This window comes from Danio rerio, chromosome 6 (assembly GCF_052040795.2).
Source record: "Danio rerio strain M-AB ecotype USA chromosome 6, GRCz13ab, whole genome shotgun sequence".
NCBI classification, from domain to species: domain Eukaryota; kingdom Metazoa; phylum Chordata; class Actinopteri; order Cypriniformes; family Danionidae; genus Danio; species Danio rerio.
The window spans coordinates 14815001-14837352 of NC_141026.1; the positions used below are offsets into that span (position 1 = coordinate 14815001).

Sequence of the window (22352 nt, forward strand, 5' to 3'; positions counted from 1 at the left end):
TTGCAGTGGTGGAGGAATGCAAATCTCGCCTGCTGAAGGCTGGTTTTACTGAGCTCAAAGAGGCTGAACATTGGGACATTAAACCTGCGAGTAAGGTGTGTGTTTGGAAACATTAAGATTTGCAATTGCTTTGTTTAAAGGGCCATGAAACCCTCCTCTTTTGGTTCTAGTCTGCCAAAAAAAAATTCAAAAAATGCTGTCTCCAGCATTTATTAGATTTGCTAGGAATGTTTATAAATGCCTCTAATAGACCTAGAGAGTAGCATTAATGCGTAATGAAGTAAAGTGAAACGGCTATACCTCGTGTTTGCTGGCCTCACGCATCACGCACCTGTCAGTCAGTCAGCACGTCACCTTAAAGGGTTAAACAAATGACGCACAGCACTTACTACGGTTACAGAAAAGTTCACGCTATTATAATTCACTTACTCTTTAATAAGTTTTGGTGCGATTATCACCCGCCATTAAAAAAAAAAAATGTAAAAAAGAAAAAAAAAGCTGTAATGTAGCCGTGGCGGAATGAATTTTGTCGTGTCGCCCCGCCATGGAAGAATGAATGTAGTGGAAACCATGTATAGGATAAGAAAACTCCGCTATGAATAATAATGAGAAACCGACACGGTTTTGCGATACGTCACCGTCACGTCATTTTGATCCCACCAAAAAAATATTTTAAACTCGGAAAATTAAATTATCTGACAAAAGCTCAAAATTATCCAGTTTTCATTCATTCATTCATTCATTCATTCATTCATTCATTCATTTTCTTTTCGGCTTAGTCTCTTTATTGACCTGGGGTCGCCACAGCGGAATGAACCTCCAACTTATCCAACATGTTATCCTTCCAGCTGCAACCCATCATTGGGGAACATCCATACACACTTATTCACACTCGTACACCACGGACAATTTAGCCTACCCAATTCACCTGTACCGCATATCTTTGGACTGTGGGAAAAACTGGGGCACCGGGAGGAAACCCACGCCAACACTGGGAGAACATGCAAACTCCACACAGAAACGCCAACTGATCCAGCCGAGGCTCTAACCAGCAACCTTCTTGGCTGTGAGGCGATCGTGCTACCCATTGCATTACTGTGACGCCCATTATTCAGTATTCCCCACAATTAAAGCTGACAGGTGCTAACGTTGTCTTAACTGATGCTCAACACACACAAATCTGTTAAAATTTCAAAAAAGTACTCCAGAGTGTCTTGAACCTTTAAAAAAAGCCTATTATGCTTATCAATGATGCATTTATTTGATTACAAACACTATAAGATGGTTTTATTGAGAAATATTATTTCAATGTTTCTGTGCCCTGTGTGTAATATTTGTATTCTTAGAACTTAACACTTTATTTTAATAAAAAATAATTTGTAGCCAGTTACGTAAAAAGGTCTTGGTTATCTTGCAAAGTATACTCAGCCACGTGTCATATTCTATGACTTATTCTATATATTATTTATTCTTTATATTTATACAGAAAGTATTTACTGCTGCTTACAGGATTTCCACACTTCTTGAAAGTATTTGAAAGTACTCGTATGGATTCAAGTCCTGGAAATATAGGTTCAAGGCCTGGAAAGTACTTAAAAACAAACATAAGTGCTTGAATGAAATTTTAAATTAAATTTGTTTATGATGTTATTTCAACAATTGTGCCGCTGTCAATAACTGGATGAAAAAAACAAGGAAATTCTTAATTTAAAAAAATTGCTTCTTGTACAAGAACTATGACAAATAATGCACATAAAAAAAGAATGACTTAGACATGACTGCTTAAAACAGTAAATTTTTGAAAATGACCCATTCAAAACATCGTTGCTCTGTTTCAATGTAAATATTAAGTGTAAGTGAAATGTTAAGTACAGAAAGGACTTTCATGGCACTACATATACTGTATACTAAGGCTCCACAATATATTGTTTCAGCATCGATATCACAATGTAATCATTCGCAATAGTCACAATACAGGATATGCATGTTGAAATATGTATTGTATCATAAATGATCATTTGCACGTGTTTTTGATACCTGTGATTGTATAATGATTTTAAAAGCATTTAGTTATAAGAAACTGTACCATTTCTGACCTTAACAACGGTTAATTTTATTTAATTTTTATTGAATTATTTTTACTTTCATCATTCATTTGCTGTAGTTGATAACTGTTAGACTCAGTTGTATATTTTTCTTGATTGTATTCAAAGATTGTTATGCATGAAAATACTCAACACATGCAAATATAGAAACACGCTGCAAATAGCACAGACCACAATGAAAATGTGTCGGAGACCCCAAAAAATGTATAGCTTGTTTATTAGATTTTATGGAGATGCAATACCATTGCAGAATTATCCCAATCCATCTAACATTATACATTATTTCCAAACATAGATATTAAGCTATATAGTGAAATTGTCATATCACAATATATATACATATCACAAAATAATAAAAATATTGCAATGTTAGATTTTCCAATATCGTGCAGCCCTACTGTATACAATGTGGGAATTACAGCACATGATTTGAAATTAATGACACTTTAAAAAGTCCTCAAATCTGCTGTTTATGAAAGAGTGGAAACCCTGTGCTTATCTTATATACCCTTTTACTGTATTCATTCTAATATTTCTCTTTCCAGTATTTTGTAACCAGAAATTACTCGACCATTATTGCCTTTGCTGTTGGTGGTCTCTACAAGCCTGGAAATGGTTTTTCCATGATCGGAGCTCATACGGACAGTCCGTGTCTGAGGGTGAGAGGGACAGAAACCTGATGCCTTTTGAAATGGCTTGATGTAGATAAAATATCATCAGTTCTCTGTTGCTTTGGATAGTAATTGCATTATGGCAGTCAGATAAATAGAGGATGTATGCCATTATAGTTTTTAATTTCGTGTGTGTGTGTGTGTTTGTGTGTGTGTTTGTGTGTGTACGTGTGTGTGTGTGTGTGTGTGTGTGTTCAGGTGAAGCCACGCTCTAAGAAGACAAAGTTAGGCTTCTTGCAGGTAGGAGTGGAGTGTTATGGAGGTGGAATCTGGAACACTTGGTTCGATCGTGATCTGACCATTGCAGGACGTGTTATGGTGAAGGTAATCCTATGTGATGTGTATGTTCTCTGGTGACGTCATGACATAAACGTATAAAACCTACCCAGGTTCATTTTAATCGTCCATTGTTGGTTATCTTCAGTTAATTATAAACAATTCTATTTTGCTAGTGTTTTCTGGTTGTATGTATTTTGTATAGAGCGAAGGCAAGCTGGTGCAGCGTCTGGTCCACGTCCCCCGTCCGATTCTCAGGATCCCTCACCTGGCCATTCATCTGCAGAGAGACATCAACGACTCTTTTGGACCGAATAAGGAAAACCACCTGTAAGCACTAATTTAGTTGTAGGAAGGAAAAAGGGGGAATAGGGATAAAATAATGATTCACTGACCTCACGATTTGATTCAGGATTTTTATTTTTCGAATTGAAATTTTAATTACTATTAGAAAAGAGTTTTACAAAGTTTCCAAAATAGTCCTAATATAAGATTGGTTGTTAAAAAGTTTTAGAACAACTTTGTATCAAGGATATTATCCAATTTAAATGTTGACTACTGTATATTTAGTGCACTTGGATGATGGATGTTTAAAATCCGTCATTGGGAGGAATTTTAAGGAATTTATCATATGTAATATTTTTAATTTAAAATGTTTCCTTTTTATTGAATTAAGTTGGTTTCATTATGCAATGCTTTTTCTGTATCAATCTTGCCATAAGTTGCTTATGTGTCAAAAAATAAACAAACAAATTTCACTGTAAGTTTTTATCACTGTTTTAACAATGATAATGATAAATAATTTTGATTATATATGGCGCTTTTCTGGACACCCAAGGTCGCCTTACAACAAACATGCCAGAAATATGTATATTGTATATAAAAATGTATATTGAAGACATTATACAGTACAAGAAAAGTTGTCCTCACTTTGTGAAATGGAAATACACTAAAATTAAAATTTAAAACAAAGCCCAAATCAAGTAAGTAGGTTAAACAAATAACCGACATCTCGTTATATGAACAAAGTAAAGGCCCTTGCACACGAGACGTTTTTTTGCTTGCGTTTTTCGTCGACGTTTAATGCCTCGTGACTAAATAAAGGGCATCAATGTGATCGTGCACACCAATGTGCAAAACGCCAGGCACAAAAGCGTCATTTAAACAAAAAACGCCTCGTGCTCTTTTTTTATTTTTTTTATTTGACGCGTCGCGTTAAAACCTTCTCCACCAATCAGGTTTGCACTTTTGTTCACGTGCACGAAGCTGCTGAAGTTACAGTAAACAGCCCTTTTAGGCGCTCAAGCGCAAAACTGTCAATGCGATTGCACATTGAAGAAGATGCCCAGAGGCGATATGAACGTGGAGCTGCTTATTGCTCTGTTAACAATAATCATTTCTTCATCACTAGAGCTGGAGCTGCTACTTGAACCATCTATGCTTGTTCGAGACACCAGTAAATTTAACAAGCGTGTGAACTTCCTCTCTTCCTCTTCTTCTGTTACAAGCGGGTGTCGGAAGCTTAAAGTTGTGTAGCGCTATCTAACGTCAAGGAGTGATTTTGCATAGTTTTCTTCATGACGCCAGTGATAATCGCTTGGGTTTGAAAGCGGAAAAACGTCTCGTAAAAAGCTGACGATAAACGCAAATGAAAATCGCCCCCGTGTGTAGGAGCCTTAAGTCTTTGGCTGTGCTCTTTTCATTTAAAATTGAAGGGAATCACCACGTTTTAATCGTGATCCACAGCTGAGCATGTTATTAGAACAGCACTGGCATTTTCTGCTTGACAAAAACACTTTGGTGGAGATTTGCTCTTATGATCATAACTTAAATGGGTATCATTCGGGGGCAAGATGAGCAGAAAGTACCCTGTTACTTTTCTAAAGGCAGTCAGTTCCACTCATAAATTCAATTATATAAACACCTCCAATTGTATGGCGACGTGTTTTTTTTTTTTTTGTCATCTCAACTGATTTGAATCATCACATATTGAAATCATTTATTTAAGTGATTTTGCGGTTCATTACATCCCTAATGGATCAGTATAAAAGCTTGTTGAAACGCTATATTTGTGTTTTGTGTTTTTGTTGCAGTGCACCTTTATTGGCCACGGCCGTACAGGAGGAGTTAGAAACAGGATCTGCCTCCTCTGGAGATGCCAGTAATGCAACATGTGTGGTAAGATCACACAAAGTCTTGCTTAAAGGGGACCAAGATCTTATTTAATTTGTATGTATTGTATGCGTCTGTGGATTATACTAATTTGCAGATGGCCTATTGTTTTTGAAAAATAAATACTTTATCAATAGAAATTGTGAAAACATCACTCAATGGCGTAAGTATGTATGACCTTTTTTCCAAAACCACCTTAAACGAAGGTTAATTATTCCGAATTATGGGACTTTTATTCAAAATTTGCCATTTCCATTACTCATTTCTAGGGGTGTAACGGATCCCTGTTCGGAACACATGTGACTCGCAGATTCATTCGTTTTCTTTTCAGCTTAGTCCCTTTATTAATCCAGGGTCACCACAGCGGAATGAATCACCAACTTATCCAGCACATGTTTTGCGCAGCGGATGCCCTTCAAGCTGCAACCCAAACCGCAGATGAATAACTTTTTTGAACTTGTAGGTTAATCCAACATTTATGACAGTTGCAGAGAGATCGCCTCCATAGTCAATTCAAATCTTGTGTATCAAAGCATTTTGGCTTCCCTGTAAAATGTAATGATGATGGAAATAGTTGTGGTGGGACCTAAATGCTTTCTTAGGTTATTAATTAATGGTGTTTTCTGTCACTGCTTGTTTAGCCTGCATTAATGCATTCAGTGTAAAGCTGCACAATTAAACATTCAAAAATCATAATCTCAATTTAAACCCGCCCAACATGAATGATAAGTGATCATGATTTGTATGTATATTAATCCTTTAAAGCGCTGCATTTAAATCTGTGCTTAATTGAGAGAGATTCAGTTTTTACACTTTTTCAGTTAGTTACAAACAATTAAATAACACCGAAGTACTGGAAGAACAGTTTGTAGTTCAGATATAAACACTGATGTTTATCGTAAAGATTAAAAACCATTAGGTGGCGACAAACAACCATCAAAATGATGTCACTGAATAGGTTTTAAAAAATGATCCACTTATAATGAAACATGAAGTTTTATGTGTGAATTGTTGAATTATTAATTGAAAATAAGTATGATATCCTGTACAAGATGTTAGGGTCAAACTTTATTTACAAACTTTTTTTGATGGTCCATTTGTTAAATTTAAGTTACGTTGCATCTACATGCCAACTATTTCTCGTTAGGGTTAGTGTAAGTTTACATGTACTTGCAAAGTTTCTTATAGTCAGTTAAATGCCTTTTGAAGGTACAGTATCAGCAGCTATTAAGCAGACAGTCTACTAATACTCAAATGGGCCATCAAAATAAAGTCTTACTGATGTTGGTTTCCTATATTTAGCATCATCAGCAACAGTAGCAAAGATCATGTTTCATATTGAACATTTTCCTTTTTTTCAGCTGCTTCTTTCTTGATTTTGAAGGTTCTAAGTTACGTTTGTTAATACCAATGGTTTTTCAGTGATACATTCATTCATTCATTAGTCCCTTTATTAATCTGGGGTTGCCACAGCGGAATGAACCGCCAACTTATCCAGCAAGTTTTTACGCAGCGGATGCCCTTCCAGCCGCAACCCATCTCTGGGAAACATCCACACATACACACACACACACTCATACACTACGGACAATTTAGCCTACCCAATTCACCTGCACCGTATGTCTTTGGACTGTGGGGGAAACCGGAGTACCCGGAGGAAATCCACGTGAATGTGGGGAGAACATGCAAACTCCACACAGAAACGCCAACTGAGACGAGGATCAACCCAGTGACCTTCTTGCTGTGAGGCGAAAGTGCTACCCACTGCGTCGCCCCTTTTTCAGTAATATTTTTGTATAAATGAAAAGCAAATGCTAATCAGAAGAACTGTGATCTGTGACTCAAAAACCGTAGTGGGATCCAAACCATAAGATTTGTGAACCGTTACATCACTACTCATTTCTTATGCAGAACTTGAGAATGCACATCAACACAATGATGGAAATCCAGCTATTGTAAAAGTAACCTATATGTATGACCAGAGGTTAAAGGTTAAAGTCATAATTTACAGTGTTTATTTTGCTAACACCTATTATTGTGATTTATTTATTTCAATAATTAATCGTTGCAAAATAATTCAATGAAGAAAAAAAGTTTTGTTTAGACACAATATTCTCAACTACGCCCATCATACCGCTTGTTTGGTGTGAAGGAATGATGCACAAAAAGAAAGCCCCGCTGCCTACTCGGTATTTCATTTCAGTTAAAAGTGCATCAACATACTGAAATAAAAGCAAAGAGTTACTGTGCTCAACATAAATGAGTAGACCCCATTTTGAAAATCTAAATTTTTATTCATTTTTCACTGAATGAAGGAAATATATATTGGTGCATTGGAACAAAACAGATTTATGAAATGGAAATATTTATTGAAATGATATTTTAGTCACGGAACATCTTTAAAAATAGAAAGATAATACATTTAAATTCATGTGACATATTGGGAAATAAATGACAAACCACAAAATGTAGCAGTTTTATAGATTTTTTCGTTCTGCTGTGGCGACCCCTGATTATTAAAGGGAAAAGAAAATGAATGTATTTTTATTTATAAAAAAAACCCCAAAATTTTCTAACATATAAATTTGGGTGTACTAGTTTTTGGACTGTTATCATAAATTATTTTGTTAGGATTGGCTTCAGTACCGACTAATCTAATGTGTGTGCACAAACATAATATTTTAAAGTTTCCAAAAAAAAATTAATTTAACCGAGAGATTTATGAGGGGTGTACTCGTATATGTTGAGCACTGTATGCCATGTTGACCATGCCTTAAAGGGCCACAAAACCCCCCTGTCTCAGCAGGGTGTTTTCACACGTCTAGTTTGAAAAAAGTCAGGAAAGTGGGTGTGTCCAGCTCTGTTTAGGGCGCAGCTTCTGTTGAAGGCGCGCAGCTGTCGTGCAGTGAGGGGTTTGCGTCTTTAATAAACTACGTCAGTTTGCGTTCACTGAACAGTAAGAATGATTAATAAATCCATATGAAACAGTACCTTAAAAGTCACGTCTTGCTTTCAGTTTCGGGCTTTGGCGTGTTTTGCACTTACTACAAACGTACCGCGCCAAAGCCCAAGTGAACCGCGCTCAGGCCCACCTCTTCCAACCAGGCCAGGGCCGGCCAAGTGAACCGTTTTCTCTGTAATTTAGATGCACTCTGTAGGTAGCGTCAGAAAGCTGTGTGTGTGTAGACCATCCTGTCACAAAATGCGATGAAAATCCTACACAACGATAATAGTTTAAGGTGTTTACATGTTTACATTCGGAGATTAGCATTTACAGCGGATCTTTCAGCCCATAATATTGTACTGTAATATTCCAGTGGTATTCTGTGAACATACCGTAAACATAATAATGAATAATTTTGACTAAGGTATGCCTTTAAAAACTGAAAGGGTACTGCTAATAATATGAGCTAACTGTGCCATCTGAAAGAACAAACAAAGGGCACTGATCACACACACTTGCCATATCTGTAGAAAAGGGACAATCAACACAAACTGGAGCCGCGTCTTTTTTAAAAGGTGACGAGCGGCAAATCTGGAATTCACCATTTCCAGATGCGAAAAAGCTTTTGGGTAAAAATGTTCTGTACAAACATATTTTTGTCGCGCATGGCGTGCACTGTAATCCACACTCAAGTCCAGCTGCGCTCTCGTGGCAGGGAAATGAAAATGATACCTTCGTTGCAGCACATTAATTAACATAACGTTGACGACCCATGTCTCCAAGTTCTTCCACTTGTTTTGGCAACATAACATGTCGACTCTCTGCCGTCTGAACACTGTAACGGGTTAAAAAGTCTTCGAAGCTACCAGGCATATTAATTCTTTTTAATAATTTTACGTCACAATGCACTCGCAGGTACAGACATCCACTCTCCACGCTGGAATACACACAAGTATCTAATAGCCGTGACGTAGCTTCAAAAATTTGTTTCAAATCGGAAGAACGAATTTGCTCAAAACAACACAAAAACAACCAATTTTCACTTTTTATTGAAATATATGTGTTCCTAAAGTGTTTATAGTAGCGTGGGACACATATGACTGTCAACAGCGCAAAAAATGTGTTTTGGTGTTTTGTGACCCTTTAACACAAGTATCCATTTGTTATATTACGTAAGCCATACATAAAGCAAATAGCAATGTTTGTCACTGTGTGTTCAGGCAGAGAAGCATCAACCTGCACTCATCCAGATGTTATGTGGACTGCTTTCAGTGGAGCCGAATGATTTACTGGACTTTGAGCTCTGTCTAGTGGACACACAGCCTGGCGTAAGTCTCTTTGTCTTCGTGTTAGACGAATACCCAAAGGAGCTCAGTTTTGCCTCTAGTCTTTTTCTTTTTTTTTTTTTGAGGTTTTCTATAAAATTGTGCTGACTCAAAGAGGATTAGTATGCAAAGGTACATTTGTACTCAGCAGAAGATTGCTGTTATTTTTGCCAGACTGAAGAGAAGCCTTTAAATGTGAAAACCAGCAGAATATAACATTACTTTAGACAATCTCAAAGGAACAAGACTAAGAGCTCTGATTGCCCTCATTTCCATACGATTTACACATAAAATAACAGTCAGCACTACAGCAATGGGGCTTTTAACTGATTGTTATGAGTTTTTATTTATGTTCTGCAGGCTCTAGGAGGTGCTTATGAGGAATTCATCTTCTCTCCTCGTCTGGACAACCTGCACAGTTGTTTCTGTGCCCTCACGGTGCGTCTGAACACAGAGAACAACAACATATTAAATATTCAGTCATTCAGCCACTCAGAGATGATCTGAGGAGTAATGATGAATAATTAATGCGTTATTATGTTGGCTTTTTCAGGCTCTCGTGGACTCCAGCACACCTGATTCTCTAGCTAAAGATCCTAACGTCCGAATGGTTACTCTGTATGATAACGAAGAGGTGAAGAAATGCAAATATGATTGTCTAAATCTATCAATCACTAATCTCCGAAAGTAATTTGGTATCTATTTATATCTATAGGTGGGATCTGAAAGCGCTCAGGGAGCTCACTCTAACCTGACAGAGTTGATTCTGCAACGTCTAGCGTCAAGTCGTGACAATCTGACAGCTTTTCAGGAGGCAGTGCCGCTGTCCTACATGATCAGCGCGGACATGGCACACGCTGCACATCCCAACTACCAGTCAGTCTGTCACTGTGGCAACTTGATTTGTCTCTGTGGTAACACTTAAAGGGACAGTTCACCCAAAAGTGAAAAATTGACTGTAAATTTACACACGCACAATGCACAATATATCGGAGGCTATATCGTTATAGTCCGATAAATGCTATTTTTAATGTTATCGTTATCAATCCAATATCTTTAAGCCGATAAATTACATAATGGTACAGAACTGCCTGCCTCGCGCATGCATGGGTTGAACTTGTTCAGACTTGTCCAGTGCACTATAACAGAGCTTTCCTCACATTGTTTATTCCGTCAAAGTCCGTCCTCTCTTCATGTGGTCTTGCTGTGCGTTAATAACTCAGTAAGTAACCACATTCCTTATCATTGTAGATGCGTTTGATAGAGCGTCATTGTGTATTTTGGTTTAAAATCGCCTCTGGAAAAAATATTACATGTGTTAACATAATAGCAGAGATGCACATGTGCCAAACAACTCGTTGGGTTGTTTGTTATCTAATATGATTATTTGTTATCAAAATGTTGCTTGCCATGTGTTGTTAATGTAAGGTTGTATTCAGTTTGATTTATAATGAATATAAAGAGCGCACGTGATGGCTGTTACCACACACACACAGTGACTTGTGAGCTGTCATAGCTTTTATAGAGGTGCGCCAGTTACTAAATCCAGCATAGGGCTTCTCAACCCTTCGCCACATTCTATCTTTATATTACGCAATGTGTAATGTTGCTGGTCATCTGTGCTCGGGTGTATCAAAACCTAAATCGGAGGACGAATCTGACTCTGCTTCTTATACACGCGCATCACACAGCGCCTGCAGTTTAAGTTTTTAAACTCACAGAGGTTTCATCAATCATTTTTCCTGCGATTGACAGAAAAACGAACATAGTAGCGTTGTCTGATTGACAAGCAGCACCTTCATGTGTAGGTCTAAAATCTAAAACGCCAAATGGGATGAATTTATGACGCGTTTTCTAAAGTAATACTATCTGTATTTAGCTTTTCGCTTGTACCATGGATCTGAATTGTCAAAATTCCTCTCAAAACGCATTTTCAGACATATGCACATTACTGTTACACGTTTTATTTAAGAACATCTGAGCTGGTTTCAGTTTTTTCATTTTCATTTTACTTAAAATATATTTATCTTGCTGGGTAATTAAATCCAATTTTTCTGTTTAACCTATTATTTTTATGCAACAGTCAAGTTGCATGTTAATTTGCTATGGTAAGAGAAGGAAATAATTTACTTTAGGCATGCTGATTTATGTAAAGTCGTGAATATATCTATATAATCACTTTGCAATTTTGAAATTATTGCTTTTTTGCTTTGAGTAGGCTATTCAGTTCAGATTAGATCACACTTTCATGAAGTCTTTAAAATAAAATCAAGTGTTCACAGTGTAAAAAGATATCTTTTTAAAATATTTATATTTATTGGTATATATATTTATTGGTTATCGGCCTCCAAATCTTAAGAGTTACTGGTTATAAATATTTACCAAATAATCCATAATAGTGCATCCCTAATTTATTTATTTATTTATTTTTTAGTTTAACAATTAGGACGTTTTTTTTTTTTAAATCTAAAATTAGTCTTTGCAGGGTTCCCACAGAACATGGAATTACTGCAATATCATGTAATTTTTAATGGTGTTTTCCAGATGCATTCAGGTATTTTTTAAGTCATGGAATATCAGGGATTTTTGTTTTTGTCGCTTTAAATTTAAATGTCAAAAGGTGTTTTTTTTTTTTTTTTTTGTCTGTACCATTTTTTATGTCAAGCCATATTTTTGCTTTTAAGCCTGTTGTTACACTGTAAAAATTGTAATGACAAAAAGTAAAGACAACAAATATTTTTGTTGCTTTACCTTATTTGAACAAGTTTTTAATAAGTCAACTAAATTGTTTGTTTTACAAAGTTTAACTTAATATTTTTATTCAGTTTGATTTATTTAAGTTGAGATGACTAGAAAAGTTAATTTAATTCAACTAAAGTTAAATCAACAATCTTCAGTAAAAATCTGACCATTTACTTCAGCTTTGGTGTGGCAGTCCGTCTCTGTTGATGTCAGTTTGACTGCTTTAGAGACTATATTTTTAACTACGCCCTTCCTACCATTAGTTTGCTATGAGTGATAAAGGCGGCAATAGAAAGCTCCACCCTTACTCTATTCAATTTCACTTGGAAGTGCATCAACACTGAAATAAAAGCAAAGAGTTATAGTGCTCAACCTAAATGAGTACACCTCATTTTGAAAATGAATATTTTTATTCATTTATCAGTAAATATAGACAATGCATTTTGGTGGATTTAAACAAAACAGGTTTATAAAATGGAAATATTTATTTATTAATAATGTTTTAGTCACTGAACATCTTTAGAAATAGAAAGTTAATACATTTAAATTCCTGTGACGTATTAAGAAATAAATTACTAACCACAAAATGTTAACAATTGTCTAGGTTTTTTTTTTTGGTTCTCTTAGAATTTATTTATTTTTATTTTTAATAGTTTTTTTTTTTTTATATATAAATGTCATATTATTGGTGGTTCATTCTGCTGTGGTGACTCCCGATTAAAGGACTAAGCTGAAAAGAAAATGAGTTTCAAATGATTTAAAAAATATGTTTTTCCCCTAACATATAAATTTGGGTGTACTAATTTTGCACCGTTGTTATACATAATTTTGTTAAATAAGCTGCAGATTTGGGTTTAGTGCTGACTAATATAATGTATATGCACAAATATAATATTATAAACCTTCCTATAGAAAATATGAATTTAAACGAGAGATTTGTGAGAAGTGTACTCATCTATGTTGAGCTTTTTTTTTTTTTTTTTTTTTGTATGGTTAGGCTTTTTTTCAGTTTAACGTTTTTTTTTTCCATGTCAATCAACTGCAATCACTCAAGTCAAATACTGTACCTGTTAATTAAGGCAAACTATTTTAATATTATGCAAAGCACAACAGCGGTCTGTTTTTCTATTCATATTAGGTCATGGAAATTCAGCTTTTTAGTCAGTAAAAGTCATGGTACTTTATATTTGGCTTAGAGTGGGAACTCTGTATTTGATGATTCATTACCCTCACTTGAGCTAAAAATCCTACACAGACAAAACAAAATGTAATAGCCATGGATTCTAACAATACACTGAGGTCTTATGAAGTGAATCGATCGGCCTGTGCCAGAAACAGAATGTTATTTACAACATTATTAGCTTTAATCCACATCCTCTGCAAACCGCCCTGAGTGTGTTTAGAAGCGATGTTCGAGCTTCCAGATCTACACTGCAGGTAGAATCAGTAAGATCAAAAATAAGACTGCATTTATTTGATCAGAAATACATTAAAATTTGTTATGGAATAGTATTATTTTAAATATCTGTCTTGTCTATCTATCTGTCGTTCTATCTGTCATTCTATCATTCTATTGTTCTATCTATCCTTCTAATGCTCTATTGTTCTATCTGTTGTTCTATATATCATTCTATCAATAGTTCTATTGCTCTATTTGTCATTATATAATTCTATCTGTCGTTCTATCATTCTATCGCTCTATCTATAGTTCTATCACTATCTGTTGTTCTTTTGCTCTATCATTCTATAGTTCTATCACTTTTGTTTTATGGCTCTATCTGTCATTCTATCGCTGTATCATTCTATCGCTCTATTGTTCTATCGATAGTTCTATTGCTCTATCTGTCATTCTATCGCTGTATCATTCTATCGCTCTATTGTTCTATCGATAGTTCTATCGCTCTATCTGTCATTCTATCGCTGTATCATTCTATCGCTCTATTGTTCTATCTGTCATTCTATCGCTGTATCATTCTATTGTTCTATTGCTCTGTTCTATCGCTCTATTGTTCTATTGCTCTATATCATTCTATCACTGTCTGTCGTTCTATCGCTCTATCTTTTGTTTTATCACTCTATCTGTCATTCTGTTGCTCTATATTATTCTATCGTTCTATCGCTCCATCTATTGTTCTATCACTATTGTTCTCTCGCTTGATCTATCGCTCTATCGCTCTATCACTGCATTGTTCTATCGCTCTATTTATAGTTCTATCACTCTATATCAATCTATCTGTTGTTCTTTTGCTCTCATTCTATCGCTCCATCTATTGTTATATCACTATCTTTTGTTCTTTCACTCTATCATTTTATAGTTCTATCACTCCATCTGTTGTTTTATCGCTCTATCCTTCTATTGCTCTATCTATCATTCTATAGCTCTATCGCTCTATTGTTGTATCGCTCTATCGTTATATCACGTTCTGTCGTTCTGTTGCTCATTATATCGTTCTATGGATCTCACTGTATTGTTCTATCGCTGTATCATTCTATTGTTCTATCGCTCTATTTGTTGTTCTATCGCTCTATCTTTTCATCAATCTGTTTGTCGTTCTATTGCTCTATATCATTCTATCGTTCTATTGTTCTATCACTATTCTTCTATCGCTCTATCTAACTTTCTATCGCTCTATCACTGTACTGTTCTATCTATAGTTCTATTGCTGTATTGTTCTATCGCTCTATCTATTGTTATATCACTCTATTTGTCGTTCTTTCGCTCTATCCTTATCAATCTATCGCTCTATTGTTCTATCTAAAGTTCTTTCGCTCTGTCTGTCATTCTATCGCTGTATCATTCTATTGTTCTATCGCTCTATTTGTTGTTCTATTGCTCTGTATCATTCTATTGCTTTATCTATCGTTCTATCGCTCTATTATTCTATCGTTTTATCGCTCTTTTGTTTTATCCCTCTATCTGTCATTCTATTGCTCTATCATTCTATTGTTCTATTGCTCTATCGGTTGTTCTATCACTATTGTTCTATCGCTCTATCTATCATTCTATCGCTCTATCACTGTATTGTTCTATCGCTGTATCGTTCTGTAGTTCTATCGCTCTATATCGTTATATCACTCTATCTGTCGTTCTATCGCTCTATCTATTGTTAAATCACTATCTGTTGTTCTTTCGCTCTAACATTCTATAGTTCTATCACTATTGTTTTATGGCTCTATCTCATCCTATCGCTGTATTGTTCTATCGCTCTATCTATCGTTCTATTTATCGTTCTGTCACTGTTATTCTATCACTGTGTCTGTCGTTCAATCAATCTATAGTTCTGTCTCTATCGTTTTATTGCTCCATCATTCTGTCGCTCTATTGTTTCATCTATCATTCTATTCCTCTATCATTCTATCGCTCTATCGTTCTATCATTCTATTTATGTATCGTTCTATCACTCTGTCTATCACCCTATCTATTGTTCTATCATTCTATCTACTGTTCTATCTATTGTTCTGTCATTTTATCTATCGTTCTATCTAACTATCATCCGATTGTTCTATCTATCAATTGTTCTATGCATCATTCAAATGTTCTATCATTCTATTTTTTTGGAATGTCATCCATCCATCCATCCATCCATTCATCCATCCATCCATCCATCCATCCATCCATCCATCCATCCATCCATCCATCCATCCATCCATCCATCCATCCATCCATCCATCCATCCATCCATCCATCCATCCATCCATCCATCCATCCATCCATCCATCCATCCATCCATCCATCCATCCATCCATCCATCCATTTCTTTTTTCATTTTCAAAAGGTTTCCTTCATATCCATCTGTCCGTCCGAAATAGTAGTTTTTTTTTTTTTTTTATATGTATCTATATTTTTTGGAATATTTAACATCCATTGCTCTTTTTTTCTTTCCTATGGGTGATTTCTGTCAATCAGTATACTATAATGATATCTAAAGGATCATCTGAGACGTTAGTGAATTTAGCTTTTACATGTAAAGATTTTTACTATATTAATCTTTTAATCTTTTGTTTAATCTAAAAAATTGGCTAAAAATAGCATTGGCGAGGAGAAAAGATATCTACCAAACAAATAAAAAAACATATCCCATGATTTGAGATGAAGTTTATATTGGAGCACAAGCTCACACATGAACTGTCCCTTTAAGGTTACCAATTACAAAGTCTTTAACCAATTAAAATACATCTCCATCAGCGGATTAAAAATATTTTTTTCTAGTGTAACATTTGTAACTCATGATGTTGTTGTTCCTCTTTTAGGGAGAAACATGAGGAAAACCACAGACCTGCTTTTCATAAGGTAACACACACACACACACACACACACACACACCAATGCCTTTTCAACACATTCACTACGACCACTGCAAACCCCGAACAGCAACATCACTTTCTTTCTCATTGTGTCCCGAATCAGGGTCCAGTCATAAAGTTTAACAGTAACCAGCGCTATGCAACCACTGCTGTAACTGCTGCCGTACTGCGAGAGATTGCTGGAAAAGTGGGTGTACCTTTACAGGTGAGCAGAACATTCGCCCTCCTTTCTGTTTCTCTACATCCTCCTTCACCATCTGTCAACACTCTTGTGCCATTTTAAAAAATCAGTCATTATCTCTGCTAAAATTAGCAGTGCTGCTCTGAGGAAGCAAGGAATGCAGGCGACGGAAGTTGATTGTGTGGTTTGTTTTTGTTTGTTGGAATTTCAGTTTAATTAAAAGTTGTTTGTGTATATCAAGAATGTGATCTGCCTCTACATTACATCAAAGGCACGAACGGCTCCTAGCAACAGAATGATAACAAGGCCATGTGGGATTTCTAAACAGAACAGAACAGCAGAGGAAGGTTATATAATAAATATAAAATATTCAACGTTTTTGTATAAATACAAATGGGAAGTTAAAGTGTATAACTTTTAGTGTATAGTGGTGTGAAATTGTGTTAACCTCATGTTGGTTTTCATTTTTATAGAATTTTTTTACGTTTGTCACGTTAATGATTCAGATCGTTAAACAAATTTCTATATTAGTCAAAGATTACACAAGTAAACACATGGTGTAGTTTTCAAATAATTTTATTTTTTATTATTCTTAAGACATAATGAAATACAAAATTAAATACCTCTGTGTGGAAAAAGTTAGCAATGGCTGACTTGAAACTGACATTTCGACACCGTGTTGAGATTCTGAAGCGCAAGTGTTTTGAAACACTGCACTGAAGCATGATCCGAAGCACCCAGGTCCTGTGACTACAGGGATTTAAAGCATCAGCCATTTCTGAAGCCCATCCAGGCCTGGTGAATCTCTGTTTGGCTGACAGGGTCAGAAAAAACCTCCATCTCATATAGCCTAGTGGACCATTTGTGTGCACAGAGTTACTGTGCTGCAAAAAGGCCCGAGTTCGAATGCAGACTTGTACAAATATTCTGAAATTATGATTTGATGTTTTTTAATAATGATACTTTTTTATGACCAACACAAGAGATGTCAAACCAATGTTACAGTAAATCAAAACACATTACAAGAACAAAGCACTTAAAAACTAACATCTATAAACCTTTTTCTTCGTTGCTGCATGGAGGGTGCCATAGTGACCAGCACCTTCCGGTAGGCTGCTTAGAACTTCCGTTAAGAATTGTCATCAGCCAGAGCAGCAATTCTCAACTGGGTGTCAATACTGGCATGAGAGAGAAAACTATGTTTCTGTTTGATGTATAAGCTCTTTTCTTCACAGGATGTGATGGTTAGGAATGACAGTCCATGTGGGACGACAATTGGGCCAATTTTGGCAGCTCGTTTAGGGATGGCGGTCCTGGATCTTGGAGCACCACAACTTGCCATGCACTCCATTCGGGAGATGTGCTGCACTTCTGGAGTCCTTCAAACCACAACCCTCTTCAAGGTAAAATCTCACTTTGGCAAACTCAGTGGATAGGGTTGAACATTCAGTATGTTAAAGGGAATTTAAAGCTAAGATTTCCATGTAAAATCTGTGAAAACTAAACTAAATATTAGGTTTTTTATTGAATATTTTCATAATGACAAATAAAGCATGTGAAATGCTGATAATAAGCTCTAAAGTACTCAAATTAGTTTTCATGTTGTTTCTACACCTATGACTTGGTTTCTTCTACTGAATTTTTTTAGGATTGAAAAAGCAGCATGATTCAGAATAGTTACATTTATTTATTTATTTTTTAAGTGTACAATTATTCAGAGAGCTTTTGTGCTTCTGTTACTCATCTACTCTTCGTTAAAGTGAGCCTTTTGAAGCCTCATTCTCTATTCATCGTAATTACATGTAAAATAATGGAAAAATGTCGTAAGACATTTCATGAGCTATATTTTTCTCACAGAGGTCCACTTCCAATGTTAATAAGAATTTACATTTTTTAAAAAATAGTTTTTTATTAAGCGGTTTTCATTCAAGTTCTTCATGCTTTGGACATGAAATTAATAGATTGATGTTGTGGTTTTCTCTGAAAGCACGTACATATCAAATATTATATTGCAGACAAAGCAATGATAATGACATTGTTACACATAAAAACCGTTACTTGTACACTACCTGACAAAAGTCTTGCCATCAATCCCAGTTGTAAGAGCAATAAATAATAACTTGACTTCTAGTTCATAATTTGGAAAAGTGGCAGGAGGTAATTTTTTTTTTCTCTCCAATAAATCAAATACTGCAGGAGCCTTTTTGGAACCCGCATGGGCCCAAGATTCTCATAGAAATCTAGTTTGGTGACTGAAAAATCATAGTTTGGTGTTACATTCAGTATAAGGGGTGTGCGAGAGATCTGCAGAGTGGATGGCAACATCAACATTTGTGCTACATTACAAACCACAGGAGAGGGCAAATTCTTCAGCAGGATAGCGCTCCTTCTCATACTTCAGCCTCCACATCAAAGTTCTTGAAAGCAAAGAAGGTTGAGGTGCTCCAGGATTGGCTAGCCCAGTCACCAGACAATGAACATTATTGAGCATGTCTGGGGTAAGATGTAGGAGGCATTGAAGATGAATTCAAAGAATCTTGATGAACTCTGGGAGTCCTGAAAAAATGCTTTCTTTGCCGTCCCAGATGACTTTATTAAAGTTGAGTCAATTTGTAGATGTATAGATGCAGTCCTCCAAGCTCATGGGAGTCGTACACAATATTCATTCTTTTCCCCACTGCACCATTTTTATATTTTATACTGTACGTTATTTCTGTTAAGTGACAAGACTTTAGTCTAAACAAAGTCAGACCTCACTGTCCTAATTAAATAATTAGAAATTAAGACATGATCATATTTTATTATCTATTATGAAACCAGGGTAATCTAGAGGCCTTTGCCTTTCATATAAGCCACTTCTGATACCAAATGATCAACTAGAAGTCGAGTTATTATTTGTTGTTCCTAAAACTTGGATGGGCTCAAGACTTTTGTCAGGTAGTGTACAGCCGGATCATAAATAGTCAGCACTTATAAGTAGCAAGTTTTATTCAGCCTGTGTTGATCTGTCTCCTGTTCTGAATTTTTGGTAAATTAAATTAACAAATAATAGCTGGGTTTCCCTCCTAATATGAAGTGAATCTTTTCAAAGTTTCCAATAAAAGTGAATTAGGTGTGTTTCCATCAAGTTGTTAGAGCAGCTGACTGTAGTATTGGTAACCTAGTAGCCAACAGTAAACAAGGCAAGTATAATGGAACACAGAAGAAGATATTTTGAGTAATGTTGGAAACCAGCAGCAGTTGACATCCATAGTAAGATCAAATAATTCTATGCAAATCAATGCCTGCTGGTTTCCAACATTCTTCCAAATATCTTGTTTTGTGTTCAACAGAAAGTGGGCAAAAAACTCTAATCGGTTTAAAAAAAGTGAAGGGAGAGTAAATGACAGAAGTTCAATCATCCTGTTTAAAATGACACCCCTTTGCTTATGATGTAGTATGCCAAATTTTTTAATCAGTGACTGTTTGCAGCTTTTGACCATCCAGGTGACAAAACAGTATTAAAATCAATATAATAGTTAAAAATGTGTAACAAAATAAAAAAATATTTTTTCCCATATAAATTAATATAAATAAATTTTATATTATGTGAAAAATGGTTCAAGTTGCGTGCGTGCGTGTGTGCGTGCGTGTGTGTTCAGAGGAAGCATTTTTACATTTACTTTTATATAAATATAATAACAGGATTCCCACACTTCTTGAAAGTGCTTGAATTTCAGTAATATGGGTTCAAGGCCTGGAAAGTGCTTTAAAACAAACACAGGACATTGAAAGTGCTTTGATTAAATTTAGATTTTGTTTTGGTGTTATTTCAACAATTGTACTGGGCTGCTGCCAAAAACAGAATGGAAAAAAAACTAGATATTCTTAATTTAAAGTATTGTACAAGAACCATACCAATAATGCAGGTTTTATAAATATTTCAGAAACTGCATTTGAATATAACCAGTTTTGAATTGAACTGCATTTATGAAAGTTCTATGAAGACGACCTATTTTAAAACATTCAGAACATTTCAGAAGTCATCAGTCTGACATTTTGTAAGTGTAAGTGAAATGTGAAGTACAGTAAGGACTTTAATGGAGCTACATACACTCTAAAATTAACTCACTGGATGAACATAATTTAATTGAGGGCAGGATTTCAATTTAATAAATTTGTTGAGCAGCAGCTAAAAAAATTTATGCAATTGACTTGGTCCAACATGATCTTATTAAATAAAAGTTTAAATACATTTGTATGTTTATTCAACTTAAACTCAAAGGTCTGATAATATCATGCACTGTACGTCTATTATGTGTTGTACATTTTGAAGTCTCTTAGTTTAATTTGAAGTTATCTTAAATGAACTAAAAGAGCTATTTTTAAGCTTCTTTCATGAGTTGCATATACAGTTGATTGAGACTGATCTCAGAACTTATATTAGGACAGTTATTGCTCACTGAGCAAAGCAATAAACTGCATTTTTGCTAATTAAGCTGCCAACACCCAAAGCATGGGGGCTTCTGCAAGATGATAATCTCAAACCTCAAAGCATTACATGAAAATCTTCTAAATTCTCAAACTAAAGTGAAGATTAAACTCTAACAAGTCTTTCTATTAACTCTAAACACCTAAGATTACTTTTATTGTCACTATTTCCCTCTCTAAGTTTAATCCCATGCAAAGCATGATGGGAATCCATCTGCAAATCTGCAAATCCCCTAACCAGGTAGTTGGACCAGCACAATTCATATTGTCCCAACACAAAACGCTTAAGTTAACTTAATGGTTTACAGATTTAAGTGGACTGAACATAAAACAAATAAACTGACCAACGAAATGACAGGAATTGTGTTGTTTCAGCTCATTTTGAACGGGTGGTTTGAACAAGCAGCAGTAATCAGTTTTTTTGTGTGTATTCTGGGGGTGTGAACTACAATGGTGCATGATTTAAATTAAAAGGTGCTTTAAAAAGTCATTGAATTGGCTGTTTATGAAAGAGTGGGAACCCTGTAATAAGCTGCAATTCGTAATAGCAGCAAATCATTCTAAATATCTTCAAAACTGCCTTTGAATTTTAATCCAAGTCTGATCAGCCATTACAAAACATTGCTGCTCCACCAGGTTTTCAAAACGCAATCCAAGAACCTGCTCGTACAATCAATGCCCTCTTGAAAATGTTGTTTCAAAATAACCATGAGCACTTTAACTATATTTTGTTGTAGATGAAAGTCAAACGGGTTAGGAACAACATGATTTAAGGTTAAAGTTAATCTACTGTGTACCTCATGAGTTATTAAAGCCTGTTTTGTAACACGCAGGGCTTCTTTGAGAACTTCCCCTTTGTACGAAGCACAGTAACCGTGGACTAGACTGCGAGAGATTCGCCACAACCGCACAGATGGGATTCACAGACGTCATTGATAAGGAAATCAACACCATATCAGTCATTACCGTCTTTCCATTTGTCTACATTAATCCATCATGTCTTGGTTAAGCCTGAAGTTTACACATACACACAGACTGTGGCATTTGAACTCTGTTGTTAATAAACAAATTATAAGACTATGTTTGTCTTGTGTCTTTTAATAATGCTATTTGTTTGCGCATATCACGAGTAAATGGCCATCATGACGTAATTTGTATATT

General features: G+C 35.5%; 2 protein-coding genes across 3 annotated transcripts in view; both read left to right on the top strand.

Annotated features, from left to right (window-relative positions):
• dnpep (aspartyl aminopeptidase) overlaps positions 1 to 22271 on the top strand; it is a 24363-nt gene extending 2092 nt beyond the window's left edge. The window contains exons 3-15 of one of the 2 annotated variants that reach the window (XM_087255212.2): positions 7 to 95; positions 2651 to 2764; positions 2975 to 3100; positions 3258 to 3382; positions 5146 to 5230; positions 9389 to 9496; positions 9854 to 9931; positions 10047 to 10127; positions 10209 to 10369; positions 16487 to 16526; positions 16644 to 16745; positions 17957 to 18124; positions 22025 to 22271. In XM_087255212.2, the coding sequence (XP_087111338.1) occupies positions 7 to 95; positions 2651 to 2764; positions 2975 to 3100; positions 3258 to 3382; positions 5146 to 5230; positions 9389 to 9496; positions 9854 to 9931; positions 10047 to 10127; positions 10209 to 10369; positions 16487 to 16526; positions 16644 to 16745; positions 17957 to 18124; positions 22025 to 22075 (1328 nt within the window). In that variant the 3' untranslated portion in view covers positions 22076 to 22271. 2 annotated transcript variants of the gene reach the window in all.
• The window catches only part of tmem198ab (transmembrane protein 198ab), a 263787-nt gene that overhangs the window by 111023 nt on the left and 130412 nt on the right, over positions 1 to 22352 (top strand). The gene's annotated exons all lie outside the window — the stretch shown is intronic.